The sequence below is a fragment of the Zingiber officinale genome, chromosome 8A (genome assembly GCF_018446385.1).
Source record: "Zingiber officinale cultivar Zhangliang chromosome 8A, Zo_v1.1, whole genome shotgun sequence".
Classification (NCBI taxonomy): domain Eukaryota; kingdom Viridiplantae; phylum Streptophyta; class Magnoliopsida; order Zingiberales; family Zingiberaceae; genus Zingiber; species Zingiber officinale.
The window spans coordinates 2,879,586-2,894,978 of record NC_056000.1 but is presented as its reverse complement, the minus strand read 5'-3'; the positions used below and the strand labels follow the sequence as shown (position 1 = coordinate 2,894,978).

The following is a 15,393-nucleotide window of genomic DNA, read 5'->3' as shown; positions in this document are numbered from 1 at the left end:
ATTACTTCATTATTAACTTTTGTTTATTGTTTCTACTTCAGTACTTCCTCACTCGTAAAGTGCTTCAGTTATTACATATTTAACTATGGGTAATGCTAACCAACAAGAATTACCGTTCAACTATATCGTAGCTACCATCGAACTGGTTTATTCATCCTCAAGATTCCCCAATCAGTAAATGGCATTCAAGTATAATGATAGATACCAAACTTGTGATTGATCATTTTTAATATGTATGCAGATATGCTTGATACTCATCCTGCTGATGATTAATTGCAGCTTACAAGGGACCCAGTGTATCATAAATATCATGCAATCGAAAGTAAAATTTACTGATGGAACTTTAATTCGATAATTAAGTGTGCGATCAGAAAGTAGAACTTGACCCACGTTTGTTACGCAAAAGCCAAAAGCTACATGTCTGGTGGACCCTGTCTCACCGTAACCAGGAAATCGCCGAACAAGATATGCATGGAGCAACTGATACACATCGTCTACTTAACATGAATCGCATACACGGTTGGACCATAATTGCTCTCTTTCTTAGTCCAGCCGTTCACACATGGAATCGCTTCCGAATTTGTACTGCATGTTCCTTGCATTTATGGTCCATCCATATTTTCCTTCTACAATAAGGCAGAGCAAAAACCATTTATGATCCATCCATATTTTCCTTCTACAATAAAACAGAGGGAAAAAATATCTATCGATTCAGATAAGCTTATGATAACAATCAAAGCACTGTCAGTATTATCCTACAGTGAATTTCTCTCATCACCTTTTCTTATGTACATGGTATGATTGGCCATATTCAAATATATGATGGGAAGAACATTTAAGACTTCTTTTTGTATAACATAAATCATATTACTTGATTTTTGGTGTAGTTGTGTGAGTAGGTGTTGCAGCTTTAAATGCGACATGATGGCAGCGAGATGTGGTAGTTGGAGAACAAATCGCGGCCGCTACCATCTCGCGCGGCCGCTACCATCTCGCGCTCCGCTCCTCTCCTCTCCTCTCTTTCGTTTGCAATCTTCGCTCTCTTCCGGTCTCTCCTCGTCGTCGAGTTCAGGAGAAGGGTACCAGCCGAAGCGGATCGAGAGATGGTGGGGCCGGGTCGCCCGCTCTTCGTGCTCTTCGGGTCTTCCATCGTCCAGTTCAGCTTCAGCAATGGCGGATGGGGAGCCATCCTCGCGGACGTCTATGCGCGTAAGGTACTTGACCTACTCACCCCCTCCTTCCGATCGGCGATGCCACCGATGCAAGCGCTGGTCGAGTTGTTGCCGGAGGTTCAGTCGGCGGTTTCGTCGATGCGCGATTGGCAAACGGTGCATAGTTCCGGTCATTTGGCTGGATTGAAGGTCCGGCCTCTTTTGCTGCTGTTGCCAATAGAATGAGAATAAGCAGCAACAATGTGGATTTGCAAATTTTGTTTTTCCTTTTTTCCATTTTCGCTTTCTCGAGTCCTCTTTAGCAAATTCCCAATGTTTATTATAGAGAACGAAATGAGTATAGGGAAGGGAAGAAGGAAAACCCGCAGGAGTTGAGACCTCAGAGTCTCAGACAGACATAGCCCGCTGAGAGATCAGATCACCTTGTCAATTTATTTTTTTTATAGCGTCAGCCTCAAGCAGGTAGGATGTCCTAATCTGCCACCTTAAACCACCCTATATCAAGATCAATGCTCATTTAATTTAGAAGTCAATTTCATTGTAAATCGGAATCCACATAGTGGAAGTTCTCCTTTATGGCTGATTCAGTTGTTAAGCACCTGGAATTCTTCTGTAGCAGCACAAGATATCAAGCACAGCACACAAAATGTACACACCAATTAGCAGTTCAACTTACGCATAATTGACGAAAAGAAACAAGGGCTCATATCATATGAGAGTAGACAATAGTCCCCTCGGGGCGGTGCGATGGTTAAGGCAAGGGGTGTTGCCACATGAGATCTTGGGATCGAAACTCGGCGTGACCGAGCATAACCTCCCCCATGTCTTGGTCAAATCGCCTTTTTGCCACATATGAGAGTAGACAATACAAACGAACTCAGATTAGCTCCCACTCTAGCTCTTTAGACACCATTTTCAAATATTTGAGAAATGCAACAAAAACGTGACTTCACGTGCTCTTGAATACCAAAAAACACTAGTAGTGGAAAAGGTCCTCTTCTCTCAATGCTCCCTGGTTTTCTTACCTCTCGCGGGCGACATATCTCCCAAGACAACCAAAAATAGTCTTTAAATAGGTTCTGGCACTACATTGATTGGTGCACCTAAGCCTCCATGGACAATACGTCTCTGAAGAGCCAATCACCATTACCCTAAAAACATAAAAGTAGGAGAAAATGAAGAAGAGTAGTGAATGCTATATTTTGTAGCTAGAGAGGAGAATTTGTGTTGAACATAAGACTAGGAGAAAATGAAGAAGAGTAGTAGAACATATATTTTGTATTTAGAGAGGAGAATTTGCAATCCTAAATATCATATTGTTGCATAAGATAACCTCACAAAGATCAACTTGTCAACTTGATAGATGAAACAAATTTAGCCTCTTAATGATAAGAAATAAAGTTATCAATTCAATGGAGTCTTTATTTATTTCTTAGATTGATAATCTGGATCAATTTGAAGTAAAATTGGAATTTGGTTCAGTCTTATACAAATCGAGTTTGAGATTGGTTGGGGTTAATCAAGAATTAGAGATGAGATTAAATCTAATCTCAGTGTTGTTGATTTTTTTTTTCTTATTCGTGGTATCAACTTGATTTTATGTTCAGAACATTGACTTAGCAGTTCAATCTTGAAGTTATATTTTTTATTTTATGTTGTGGTATCATATTTTTTATCATTCACATACTGTTTATTTTGTTTATCCTATTAGGCTGATATTTTGCTACGTGGATATCTTGGTTGGAATTCACAGCGTGGTGTTCAAGTGCTTGAAAAAGTTTTCCCAAAAGTATGACCTTTTATTCCTTCTATTTATCATATTTGATGACTTAGGGAACTTGATGATTTAGAAAGTTTTAAATGCACTTGTGTATTTTGAATGCTGCAACACTATTATGTTATGTTGTCCATGAAATTCTTCCTAGAACTATATACTTTGTACAGTTGGTGGGTTTCTATGTCTAAGTATTCTTATGGGAAACTTTTATTTTTCTATCCTTGGCCGCTTTCTGTGTTTTGGTGCAATCAGAAAGGTACTGACTGTTGTTCTAGGCATGATCCATGCAGTCGCCTCATAAACCATCTAAGTGCCTATGGCAATGGAGCTTTACCATTTTCACCAAAAACAGTTTGTCACACCATCCCAGACAGGCTGCAATTCATGCCATAAAATGAACTCACTTCTCAATATGATTCAATTTATTTTTATTTTCATTTTTAAATTATACTGTTGGAAAATATGTTGTTTTGAAGGATTGAATTTATCTAAGTTTTGGTCCTTGTGTATGTTCAGCATTTACAATGACAGAAGACTACTACTTTGCTTGTAATGGTTTGGCTGTCTACCATGACTCTCCAGATCTTACCACTCAATGTGCTTAATTTTCCACCGACACTAAAAGGATTCTATCATCAGCTGATGGAATGATGACGGCACTTCATATTCGATCCCCTTTCCTTAAATGATTGTACAACTTTTAATGTTGTCATTTAACTTTTCATCATATAATTTCTGGAAGAAAAAAAAATTATGCTTCTGCATTTACTCTACTGCATTTGTTTTCTTTGGTCTTGACCACATGGTGTCTACACACTACATTGGACCAATGTGAAACTATTACAACTCAAATGACTCCCGTCTTGTGGATCGGGAGAGTACTATTAGTTGTCAGACAATTTCATCAGTGTTACTTGTACCAGATGTTGGTGCATGTGGCGTAACACTAAAATGTACGTACATGACTTAGTCTTAGCATGTGATGCTTTGTAGAAACACTTCTCTTCTCCATCTTTTAGTGTCAAACAGCTCTATGTGATTCTTTGTATGCAGATTTTTGAACAGCTGTCTTCTCTTTTTCTAAAGCTTACTTGTTGTGCAACAACTTCCAAACTCTTTTTTCTTCCATTCGCTTCTCCTTGTGTACTCACTATCTCTTTTTCTTTTACTTTTGCTAAATTTTTTTTTTCTGTTATTTTTGTTACTAGTGGAAATTTAACAATGCCACAAGCTAACATACTTTTGCTAAGTTTAGGATGCAGCTGTGCAACCCTCTTTAGTGATAGTTTATTTTGGTGGCAATGACTCAATGGGCTCTCACTCATCTGGACTAGGTCCTCACGTGCCTCTTCCAGAATATATTGAGAACATGAGAAAGATAGGAACTCATCTCAAGGTGACTGCTTTTAAGGCATAGGTGAAACTTGACCATCCACTTACATGATAATACATTGATTTTATGTTCAGAACTTATCTGAAAAGACGCGCATTATCTTCCTTACTAATCCACCGGTGAACGAGGAATTGATCCACCGTACGCAAAGGTAGCATATTGATTAGTGTTTGGCGTTGTGGTTTTGATTTCTTGTTCATCTATCATAAATTTTAACCATCTTATTATCATATCCAGTCCTTACCTAACTAAGTTAGTTCGGACAAATGAATTATGCCGGAAATATTCTGAAGCTTGTATAAAACTGTGCGAGGAGATGGACATAAAATTTGTTGATACGTTCAATGCAATACAAAAGCAGGATGGCTGGCAAACTGCTTGTTTTGCTCCGTAAGTCTTATCTACCATCTTGTGTGGTTCATTGCAATTAATTTGATTGTCTAGAGACCTTAATTTTATTGTTGTTCGCAAGCAAATATATGAGATCCGCCATATTGTATCCTCATATTGCATTGCTTTTAACATTTTGTTCCTGGGCACTTCTAGATGCTGATATTTTAGTGATAACTTGAGATGCACCGACTGCTCATTTAGGTTAAAAACAAAAACTTTATTAGTTAATCTTCTTACCAATCTAATCTAGTTCATATAGATATTTTTATTTTTCTCAAGCAAATGGTAGGGATACCATTCATTCATTTCAACTATCACTTATCTAGGTCTATTAGAACAACTTGTAATGCTCTTTTACTTGATAGTTCTTACTGATAAGAGCTTCATCACAGTGATGGTATTCACTTATCCTCAGAAGGAAGCAAGATACTAGTAGCTGAGATAATTAAGATCTTGAAAGAAGCTGTTTGGAAGCCTTCTCTGTACTGGAAATCTATGCCAACCGAGTTCTCGGAGGATTCACCTTACGACGTTGTTGCTTTGAATGGAGTTTCTACGATCAACATTTCCAATTTGACAACTCACAGAGAAATTCAATGGGATTGAGAAACCTATGACCCTACTAGTAAATAAGCTATGTAGATGTGCTCCGCTTGAAACATCCCAGCGCTAAGTAAAATGGTATGAGCATCCTAAGACAGCTTAGAATTAAACATAGTGCTTGAACTAGACCTTGCATTATCATTAATTAAAATTTTATGCATTTGACTAGTTCTTTATCTTCTGCTGTGTTAATAGTACCAGCTGGCTAATCCTATCTGTTATTTCTGCATTCAATTCAAGTGTATAATCTGATTTGAAGTTATATTGCAAAGGGAGTGAACGGTGAAACCCAATTTCTGACTCGTTACGACTTGGATATGCAATTGGAATACTTGAAACAGATCAATGTTTGGTAACTAAAACGATGAAACACGAGGTCAATCTCCAGCTAAATTAACTGGAACTACACTAAATTCCTCCATTTATAGTTCAGATCTCCAGGAGTTTGGGTGGAACTCTGCCAGTGACTTCGTGTGGATAATTCGGTGGTTTTTGCTTTATATTAAATTGTTTTTAATTAGTATGGTTTGTGATTCCTTGTTCTTCAACATGTATTCCAAACTACACAATTCATTGCCACAACCTGATTTTTTTTTTTTTCATTACATTCCAATGGTGACAAGGAACAACGAAAACAGCCACTGTCAGAGAACCACCGTGGGTGAGTGCGCTTGTGTCCCGGAGAAGCTCCTCACCTCTATAACCTTGTTCACCAACAACTTCCATTTCAGCTCGTCCTTCTTGCTCTGATGCTTCAACTTCTCCTTAAAATTCCTTCAATAATTCATAAGATTATTTATGCCCATATAATCGGTGAAGGATGGGTGATACAAAATACCTGCAAAGAGGGACTTTACAGCCGTCACCAAGAAAACACAGCCGAGAATGGAGCTCAAGCAGCTGCCACATTCTCTTGCAGTGGGTGCATCCGCCAAGAACTCGGTTCTTGCAGCCGGCGAAATGGCGGACTAAGGCTTCCAATCCTCTGCACGCCGGGAATATGCACGGCTCCGCGTTCTGCCTCAGAACCTTGCCGTGAGGGCCGATCGTCCGGCATCCATCTGTGCATATATGAACAAGGGCATCCATTGCCTCGTCCAGCTGCTGGTAAATCTTCCTCTCCTCTAATATCCTCAATGTCTCCGACTTCCTCTGATGAGTCGTACGATTCGCTTAAGGCAACGAAGTTCAAATCTTAAGCTGTACGCAAAAGAGCTTCAGAATTACCGTATCCGCAGCCTTCACGGAGTCGAGCAGCTCATTTGCGAGCTTGTGATCACTCTCCCTCATCACCTTCCACCCGCCGGAAGCGGACACCTGCTTGAAGTTCTTGACGATCAACCGTTGGCAGAGAAGGGAGAGGCGAGGCGCGTCGCAAAGCCGCGCGAGCTGCAGCGCGTCCACCGCGTTCTCTGCTGTGAGGAGGCCCTGCTCCAGTTGCTTGGCGCATTCCTCCTTCAAAGAGGGGATCATGAACACATGCGCCAGCACCAGCAGGTGAAGCACGAACTGGTCCATCTCTTCTTGCTCGTAGCTATCAGTTGCAACACCACACGCCTCATTGCACGGCCAAAAATCTGACTCCAGCATTACTTTGAATTCTTACCTCGACGTGTAGAGGAAGCGAAGGAAGACGAGGACTGCACGGTGAGGAACGCCTCGGACGGAGATGGCCCTCCGGCCTCGCCTCTTGGATTGCCTCAGCATGCTCTTCAGCACCGGCGAAACTATGCCCTGTCGTCAATTGTTACAAGTCCCACGATAAATTCATCAAAAACTTCCACTCTGTTCCGAAGAGGAGGAGGGTGTTACAAGAATGCTGGCATGGGCAGGGACGATTCCATCATTGGTGTAGACCGAAACATCAGCTCGATAGCCGTCGGAAAAAAGCCTTTCTAGTAGATCAGCGTTCGAGTTCCCGGAGGCGGCGGAGCGTCTGCCGTGGGACATTTTCGGCTCAACATGCTTGCTGCTGGTTGTTAAACCGAGCAACGGGGGCGGTTGCGGGCAACACCTTTCCATGCTCATCTCCCTCCTCTGCTCTTCCATGCCTTAATTAGTTTGCTCGTCGTCGCTTCAATTACAAAACTTCCATTGGCCCATTCAATCAAACAAGAATAGCTAACAAAAGATCTGTTCTTCGATATCAGAGAAAAAAGAAAGTACCTGGAATTTGTGAAGGGGAAGAGGTACTCCTTACAATCCAGCAAGAGATCTCAGAGCCCCCTTGATGAGATGATTAATTGTGAAATGACCCTCCTCTTCTCCCCTCGGACAAAGTAAAGCTGGGACAAAGATGCAAATCCAGAGGCTAATCTTTTTCTTTTATACATGTTAAGGTTAATCTTTGTTTATCAACCATGAAACATCCTTTGACATGCAAGAATTAGCCGTGTCGTTCCCTTCCAAAATCTTCTGGTGGAAAAATTATCCTCTTTTTAGCCTCCCACTGTAGTAATATTAGCTGTCAATAAAGATGGCAACTGACTAAAATAACAATGTCAGACTACGCCAAACATAGTCAGAACAGCCTCATCATGTCTAGTTTAGACGATCAACATGGATAATGCCAATACTCAACAAATAGATTTCTTGAGTCTATTATCTTGCAAAACAGTGGGAGCAGCCTTATCATGTCTAATATGAAATCGCATTATCTTTTTTTCTCCCTTAAAAATAGTAAAAAGTATGTTGTGAGTTCTCATATGGCATAGGAGACATTCTATAATTTCTTAAATATTAATAAAATTAGGGACGGTTTAACAGATAGATGGGAAGGATAGGTGGCAGGTCAACTACGACGAGTGTTCTTTATTTTGATTATTAATTGTGATACGAAATTGTGATACGGTGCATAATATTGGAGTCTGATAAAATTGAATAGTCAGAAGTCAAAGAGACGTGACAGTCAGAAGTCAAGACGATGTGACAGACGATAATTAGGAAGTAGAAGAGGTAGGATCGTCTGAAGACAACAGTGACATGGTACTCGGTTGGGTTCTCACAGACCGGGATCCCAGATCTGAGATATCAAGGTCCGAGGCATGGTAGGTAACCGGGTAATGTCTGACCTGTTCTGACTGATCGAGTTCCCATAGCTCGGTTATATCCAAATCTGATCTCTCTAGTATGCCAACTCCCTATCGCCCCATGCTACCCCTAGTCATACTCGGGCGGGACAGAATGCGTTAGACGACAACAAAGTCAAGAAATCGTAATTACCTATAAGAGAATATTACTGTATGTAAGGAAATATTTCAAGGACCGACCATGTAAGGTCTCACGGATGATGTTAACATAAAATAATAGGCGCTAATTAAAGAAACTTATAAGATTTTCTAGGAATTTGTAAGAAAATTTCGGGATTGGAAATGAACACGTAGGTCTATGAGGTTAAACTCATTCGGTATTGAAGGAAGCATTACAAAAATATTAATTAAGATGTGGTTGAAGGAATTGAATAGTTTTAAGCTGTAACTAAATTGACCTTTTCGATATATATATATAAAGAGACCTAAGCATTCCATCATCCCGATTCTTTTTGTTTTTTTTTTCCGCCGCCGTCACTCTCTCCTCTCTTACCCTCTTAAGATGTGGTTGAAGGAATTGAATAGGTTTAAGATGTGGTTTATTAACGAAAGGGGAAGGAAGGAGAAGTGAGGGGAAGTAAAGTATTTAATTTATCCTTGTTTGGGAAAGTTCATTAATGTTACTTTGTTTGGGAGGAAAGGAAAGGGAATGAAAATTAAATAGATAAAGTTATAAAAATATTTTAACTTTTTAAATTAGACATTTTTCATAATATTAATATTTATTTTATAAATATAAATTAAATATTTTTAGTGATAAAATTAATTTTTATATTATCATTTAAATTAATTATTTTTTTAATAAAAAATTAATCTTTTTATACTATTCATAATAAAATAACAAATTATCAATAATCAAATAATTAAATGAGAAATAATAAAAATAATGATTTTAAAAATTTTAGATAAAAAAATTTAAAAGATAACACGGATAACGAAAATTTTTATTATTTAAAAATTTATTAAATTTTGATGACAAAATTAAAAAATAGTGAATATCTTCTTAAATTTTGATAGCAAAAATAATTTCTCCCTTCAATTCAACCTCTGATGTTTTGGCAACAAGTGAATTGTGAAGAAGACGAGAAAATTAGATTCCGACAAAGTAAAATTAGAAATTGGAAAATTAGATATTAAAAAATTTCTTAAACTATTAAAAACAGAGATAAAATTAGAATATTTTTTTTCCCTTTCCCTTCCTTACACTCCAATGATATAAAAAAATATCTCTTTCCATAGATAATGAAATGAAGATTCTCTCACTCCCCAAACAAGTTTCAAAATTTCCCTTCCCCTTATTTTCTCTTCCCTCCCCTTCCCTCACCCTCTCACAAACAGACCGTTATCCTCATCACTGCTCCTCACCCACCCGGCCACCCCCGCCGGCGTGCCTCCTTGTTTGGACGTGAGGGTTGCCGGTGGCACAACCATTGCAGACTAGAGCTTTCGACGGTGGGCTGTTGGGGTTGAAGGTTCGAATCATTCCGAAGTTGAGATCTCTCCTCTAAATCGCAAGGAAGGCAAGTATTCTCCCTCTATAGATGCTGGTAGGGTTCCTAGGAAGGATAATGCAGGATTTCGAAGGTTTTCTTGTGTGTCTCGTGCGGTATTCACGAATTTAGGTGACTGTGAGCAGGTTTATCGATTTTGTAGTGTTCTTGGGGGTTTTGTTGTCCAGAATAATCGCTTGTTCTCATTTAGTTATGCTGTTTTGGTTGAGGGCCTTGGATCTACACGGAAGCTAGCGATCTTGTGCTCCGTTGAGTTTTTCTGTGAATTTCGCGTAGATGAGCTCAGATTGCTCCTCTGGGAGCTCGGTTTCTGTTGTTCGATGTTTTCTTGGATAGTCTTGGTTTCCGTTGCTTGATTCTTTCAGATTTGATGAAGGATCTATCTTGGCTTTACGGAAGCTGCAGATCTAGCAACGATCTCGGTATTTGCTTGATTATTTTGATACCATGAGTTGGCAAGTATTCTTCCCTTTGTAGGTACGGGTAGGGTTTCAAGCCGAATTGGTGCCGTATTCTTGTTGTATCGTTCGTTTATTCAGGATTTCGGCGATGATTTGAAGGTTTATCGGTTACTTTGTATTTATGTGAGGTATTGCAGTCAAGAGTAACTGTTCTTCTTCCTGGAGCACCGGTGTTTGTTCGATTTTTCCTTGGATCTTAAACGGATATGGGAGATTCTGTGTCCTGGTTGAGTCTCTTGGTGTTTGCCGCATAGGTAAGTATGGGCTTCCCTTTTGGTTGGTCCGAGTGCTCAGATTCCTTTGGGATTCAACCATGGTATGCAGATCTAGAGGATTTGGGAATTTCATTTCTCTTCTTAGTCCTAACTGAGGTTGTTGATTTTTCTTCGGGTTCGATGATGAAATTTGCTTGGTTTTGTGGAGACTACAGATTTATGATGTTTTCCAATTTGTCGCTGGACTGTTTTGATTCAAAGGTGGAGGTAGGTGGTGGAATTTGGGGGCATTCTAATGGGGTCGAATTTTCATTGCTGATCGTTTAGCATTCTGTGGCTTTATGAAAACATCAAGATATACATTTAGTTGTCGTTTCCTTAGTTTTGATGTTGAGACTATGACACTATGGATCCACCGTATGTGGGTATGCATAACTTAATGTATTGAATATACCTGAACCTGCTTCTTCTTGAGTTTCAATTAATGCTGCATAATTTAGTTTTAAGGTTGTGTTAATTGAATTCTGTAGCATAACCGACACAATTCTTGTTCCAAATTCTTACCACAAATGTTTGGTCACTGATCTAAGGGTTAGGACAATTTCCTAATTCGATTAGGGGCACTTTGATCATGTACAGTTTAGAGTAACTATGTAAATCTAGTGGTATGATCTTCCAACTCATGTAACAGATAAGTTAAAAGTTGATGCTGCACCTTCTTAGTGGTAGAGGATAGCTCGAACATTGGTTCAGTTTAATGTTTCACATTTGCTTAGTTTAATGTTTTCCTTATTGATGTTTAAAGGTTTGCTAGTAATGAATTATGTTGCATGTATCACCAGTAGGAGTAGCCATGACCGAACTATGCAAAGATATATATGTATACAAGTTCTAAATGCCATGATGGAACATGCTACTTGAACATGCCCGCCTTCAAGTGTGTAAGATTTACCTCTTCAAATTAGAATCATGAATTTAGTTATGTTTATGAATATATGTGAAGTAGTAATATGATTATGTTGGCTATTAACTTTTCCACAGTACCTATTTTACTCATCATATGTATGTCTTATGAAGGTTTTAAAAAGTGTATATAGGGTCAGATAACGTCATAGGGCATATGAGTTATATATGCGATTGACTATGGAGATGCATCTGAGAAGCCCATCTAGGATTCTTTTAACATTAGCAATCATAATAAATATCTACCATTATAAATAACAAAAGGCAAATAAGAAATGTTACTGACCTTCCTTTGGAAAGAAAGATACCTTCTTTGGAGTAGGCAAAGACAATACCTACGAGGTAATTTGACTTTCCCAGTTTGTTGATTTCAAACTCATGAGCCAATTGTTTTTGAGTCAGTATGCTGTTCCCTCTCTTTGGGTTCCTTTGCTCAGATCATCTTCTTTTATTGCTTTTCCTGGGGATGGCAAGGTAAATAATCATTACATCTCCACGGAATGGAGCTTTGGAATTTATTCTTAGCTTGGGCCTGAGAGATGTGATTTTGATTGTCATGTTCAAGGAAGTATAGATAGATTCGGGTTTAATGAGGGCATGAAATTGTAAATGTAAAAGTGTCTCTCTTTAAGCGTGAGCATTTGATGTGCACTTCTGTATATCAAATAGCTTGTGAGGTTGAATTGATATTGACATTTGCCTTGTTTTGACAGATTGAAACTGCCTTCTGTAATCATATCGGTTTAGTTAAGAATTTATTATTGAAAGTTGTAACATGTTGGGTAGGCTCTAGGGAAAATGACATTGTTATTATACCCTCTAGGGCCACATGATGTTTGATACACAATATTGTTATATTTGTATCTTTCATAATGACCCTCCTTTCTAAGCAATGTTTTAATATGTTTGCCCAATAACCGTTAAGAAGATAGCAAAAAGTCCTAAGCGTTCATCTCATGTTATATGGGAATAAAAATAATTATGCTTGCTTGAAAAATCTACATATCCATGAAATAGCATTAGCAAGTTACCTTACAGGAAAAATCACCATGACTACCATATGTAGAAAACACATTTTTACACTAATGTAGAACCCCTGAATTATGTTTGATATTTCCATACTAGTAGGTTAAGATGTCATGGATCTTCAAGATGACCAAAGATAGATAAGTTTAGTCGATTAATATAATACATCTTTACACTAATGTAGAACCCCTGAATTATGCTTGATATTTCCATACTGGTAGGTTAAGATGTTATGGATCTTCAAGATGATCAAAGATAAGATAAGTTTAGTCAATTAATATAATAATATTGAAGGTTGAAGGAACAGGAGAACAAGAAACTTTTATCGTTAGAAGTGATTTAAATATCGTGGGTAATAATTGCAATATAGTCTATATTAAATCAATGTTGCAATAAGGTCCATATACCAAGAAAAACTCTACTTTATATTATTTTCATAGTTGCTCTGGGTTTCCAGACATGGACATGGAGCTTCAGGCTTTTGGGTTTATGTATCAAAGTAAGTTTTTTTTAAAAAAATCTGGATGCGGAACGGCATAATGCCAAGTTGAGGAATATAATAATATTTTTTTATTAGGTCTGATAGATCTATAATCATGATTACTATCTTGAGGAAATGTAGGCGGATCTGATTTTTATTTGGACATGAAATTAGAATCACAAAAGAATTAGATGACAATCTACTCCTTGTGAACCTTTTGTATGTGTTACTTGGTATTAATATTGTTTGGCTCATTGAGAAATAGCTTCTGCATTCATCTTTATTTAGTTAAGAATTTTAAAATAGTTATGACCTATAGGGAAGGTTGTTGAAGCATGTCTTGATTTTTGTTATGAACTATAGAACTAGCATGGTGCTTGATACAAAATGTTTTTATATTTGTGTTTCCTGTGTATCACTTTTACTAAATCCATCCTTTCCAACTCTTGGCTCATTGCTTTAACTTACTTGTTCGGTAACCCTTAGTTAAGAACTTGTCTCATATTAAAAACAAAATTACTATGTTCGCTTGGCTAGTCACTGTACAGGAAGTTCATTTTCTTTTGTCTTTACTTGTCACCATGTCAATTATATTGTAGAGCATATCTTGTTACCCCGATACAGATCCCTTGAACTATTTTGATATTCCCTATTGGTAGGTCAAAATGTTAAGAGCATCTAAAAAAAATGACTAATATAACTCCATGATAAAACAGAAAAGTTGAATTGATAATCATTAAAGGAACGAGGGGTTGGAGTTAAAGGGGAACTCTACCTATTATAATTAGGAATGATAATGTCTCCGGTAGTATTGCAAGATAGCTTACATTTAACTCTAGGCTGTGATAGGATCCATGGAGCCAACCTTAAGTGGTTGGGATATATGACTTTGGTCTGTACATGCTGGTTAGCAGGTCTTTACATGGTTACATGACATGTGACAATATTGTCATTCATACAGTTTGCTTCATGTATACCTAAGACAACTTATGGACTAATTATTGAGATAGTAAGCATAGATGACTAACTTGAGAAAAATTTAATATTTATGAAAATATATCAAGTGACTTTCATTAAAAAAGTTTGAATATTAGCTATTGTACGATAAGAGAGTGGTAGATGCGGCATGAGAGATCGACAACAATAGCAACCCAACGTAGCCCCTTCTGGGATGGCAGTGATCAACAACGGTGGCGCAGTAGTGCGCAGCTGTAGAAATCGAGAGCTAAGGTTTGATCGAAAAGGTGGGATTGGGTGCCTGACTCCCGGCAAATGCTTGGTGTCCATGGTTAGGGCTGGGAAGGCAGTAGTTGGCATCGACAACCTGGAGGCGCGACGGGGCAGATCAAGACAGGGGCGGCGGGCCGACGGTCGAATCTGCGCTGGTGACGAAGTGGAGGGGGAGAGGTCGACACATGAGGGAGAGGAGAAGGGAATCGGTAAATGAGAAATTGAGAATAAGCTAGGTCTTTATAACTAGGTCAATTAATCTAACATTAGGCCTAATAGATCAATCAACTCCCACTTAAGGGATATTCTAAACAGGCTTTCTCCCGTCCAACTGATTCATTCCCTCAAAACGAGTCATAGGGCTCAGTTTAAATCCCAATTTTTTATAAAAAAATTTCTAAAAAATCCAATAAAGTTATTTCTCTAATATATTTAATTATTATTTGGGTATCATATCTTACATATTTTTTCTAAGAATATATCCTGGTGCCTTGGTTGCTAACAGAACGTAATAGAGCCCTAGATACATAGTGATACAACGTATGCCTCCAAGACAGTGTGGTGTCAATGGTCGATGTGTCGGTCAAAAGTTCAAAGAAGGTGGCAATTAAGTTCAGGGAGTTCGTGCCTAAATAGGCCATTGTCTCCTAAACTTGGCTCCCCACTTTCTAAGGTAATTGCTCTTTGTTCACTCTCGGCCAATCCCAGGGCCGGTTAGACACCTAAGGCTCAATCTCTCACTTCTCATAAACATGATTCTTAGTTTACTTCCGGCCGTCCCTTGCACTCAGTCTCTCACTTCTCATAGGCATGACTCCCAGTCTACTCTTGGCTGACCCGCCCCCCGGTCGAATCCCCGAGCTCAGTCCCTCACTTCTCATGGGCATGACTCCCAGTATACTCCCGGCGGGTCCTCGCGTCGGTCGGACTCCAAGAGTTCAACCCCTTGTCATTGGCACGACTTAGTCTACTCCCCGCCGACCCCGTGCCGGTCGGACCCTCAGGGCTCAGTCCCTAACTTCTCATGGGCACAGCTCCTAGAATACTCTCGATCGGCCCTGAGCAGGTCAGACCTCTGA

At 38.8% G+C, this 15,393-nt stretch overlaps 2 protein-coding genes across 4 annotated transcripts; one reads left to right on the top strand and one right to left on the bottom strand.

The window, feature by feature from the left end:
* The first annotated feature begins 939 nt into the window (after positions 1–939).
* Positions 940–5,506, top strand: LOC122011907 (GDSL esterase/lipase CPRD49-like). 2 transcript variants are annotated; one of them, XM_042568339.1, is made up of 6 exons: positions 940–1,214; positions 2,884–2,961; positions 4,205–4,345; positions 4,417–4,493; positions 4,580–4,732; positions 5,128–5,506. In XM_042568339.1, the coding sequence occupies exons 1-6, from the start codon at positions 1,104–1,106 to the stop codon at positions 5,339–5,341; spliced, it is 774 nt and encodes a 257-aa protein (XP_042424273.1). In that variant the 5' UTR covers positions 940–1,103; the 3' UTR covers positions 5,342–5,506. The 2 variants fall into 2 exon arrangements, with proteins under 2 accessions (XP_042424273.1, XP_042424274.1); XM_042568340.1 differs by lacking the exon at positions 940–1,214 and adding an exon at positions 1,221–1,361.
* Positions 5,507–5,939: 433 nt separating this feature from the next.
* On the bottom strand, positions 5,940–7,673 carry LOC122011906 (BTB/POZ and TAZ domain-containing protein 4-like). 2 transcript variants are annotated; one of them, XM_042568337.1, is made up of 6 exons: positions 7,505–7,673; positions 7,151–7,412; positions 6,945–7,072; positions 6,566–6,872; positions 6,177–6,490; positions 5,940–6,112 (listed from the first exon to the last, which is right to left on the bottom strand). In XM_042568337.1, the coding sequence occupies exons 2-6, from the start codon at positions 7,385–7,387 to the stop codon at positions 5,983–5,985; spliced, it is 1,116 nt and encodes a 371-aa protein (XP_042424271.1). In that variant the 5' UTR covers positions 7,388–7,412; positions 7,505–7,673; the 3' UTR covers positions 5,940–5,982. The 2 variants fall into 2 exon arrangements, with proteins under 2 accessions (XP_042424271.1, XP_042424272.1); XM_042568338.1 differs by having other exon boundaries at positions 7,151–7,426; positions 7,505–7,626.
* Between the last annotated feature and the right edge of the window lie 7,720 nt (positions 7,674–15,393).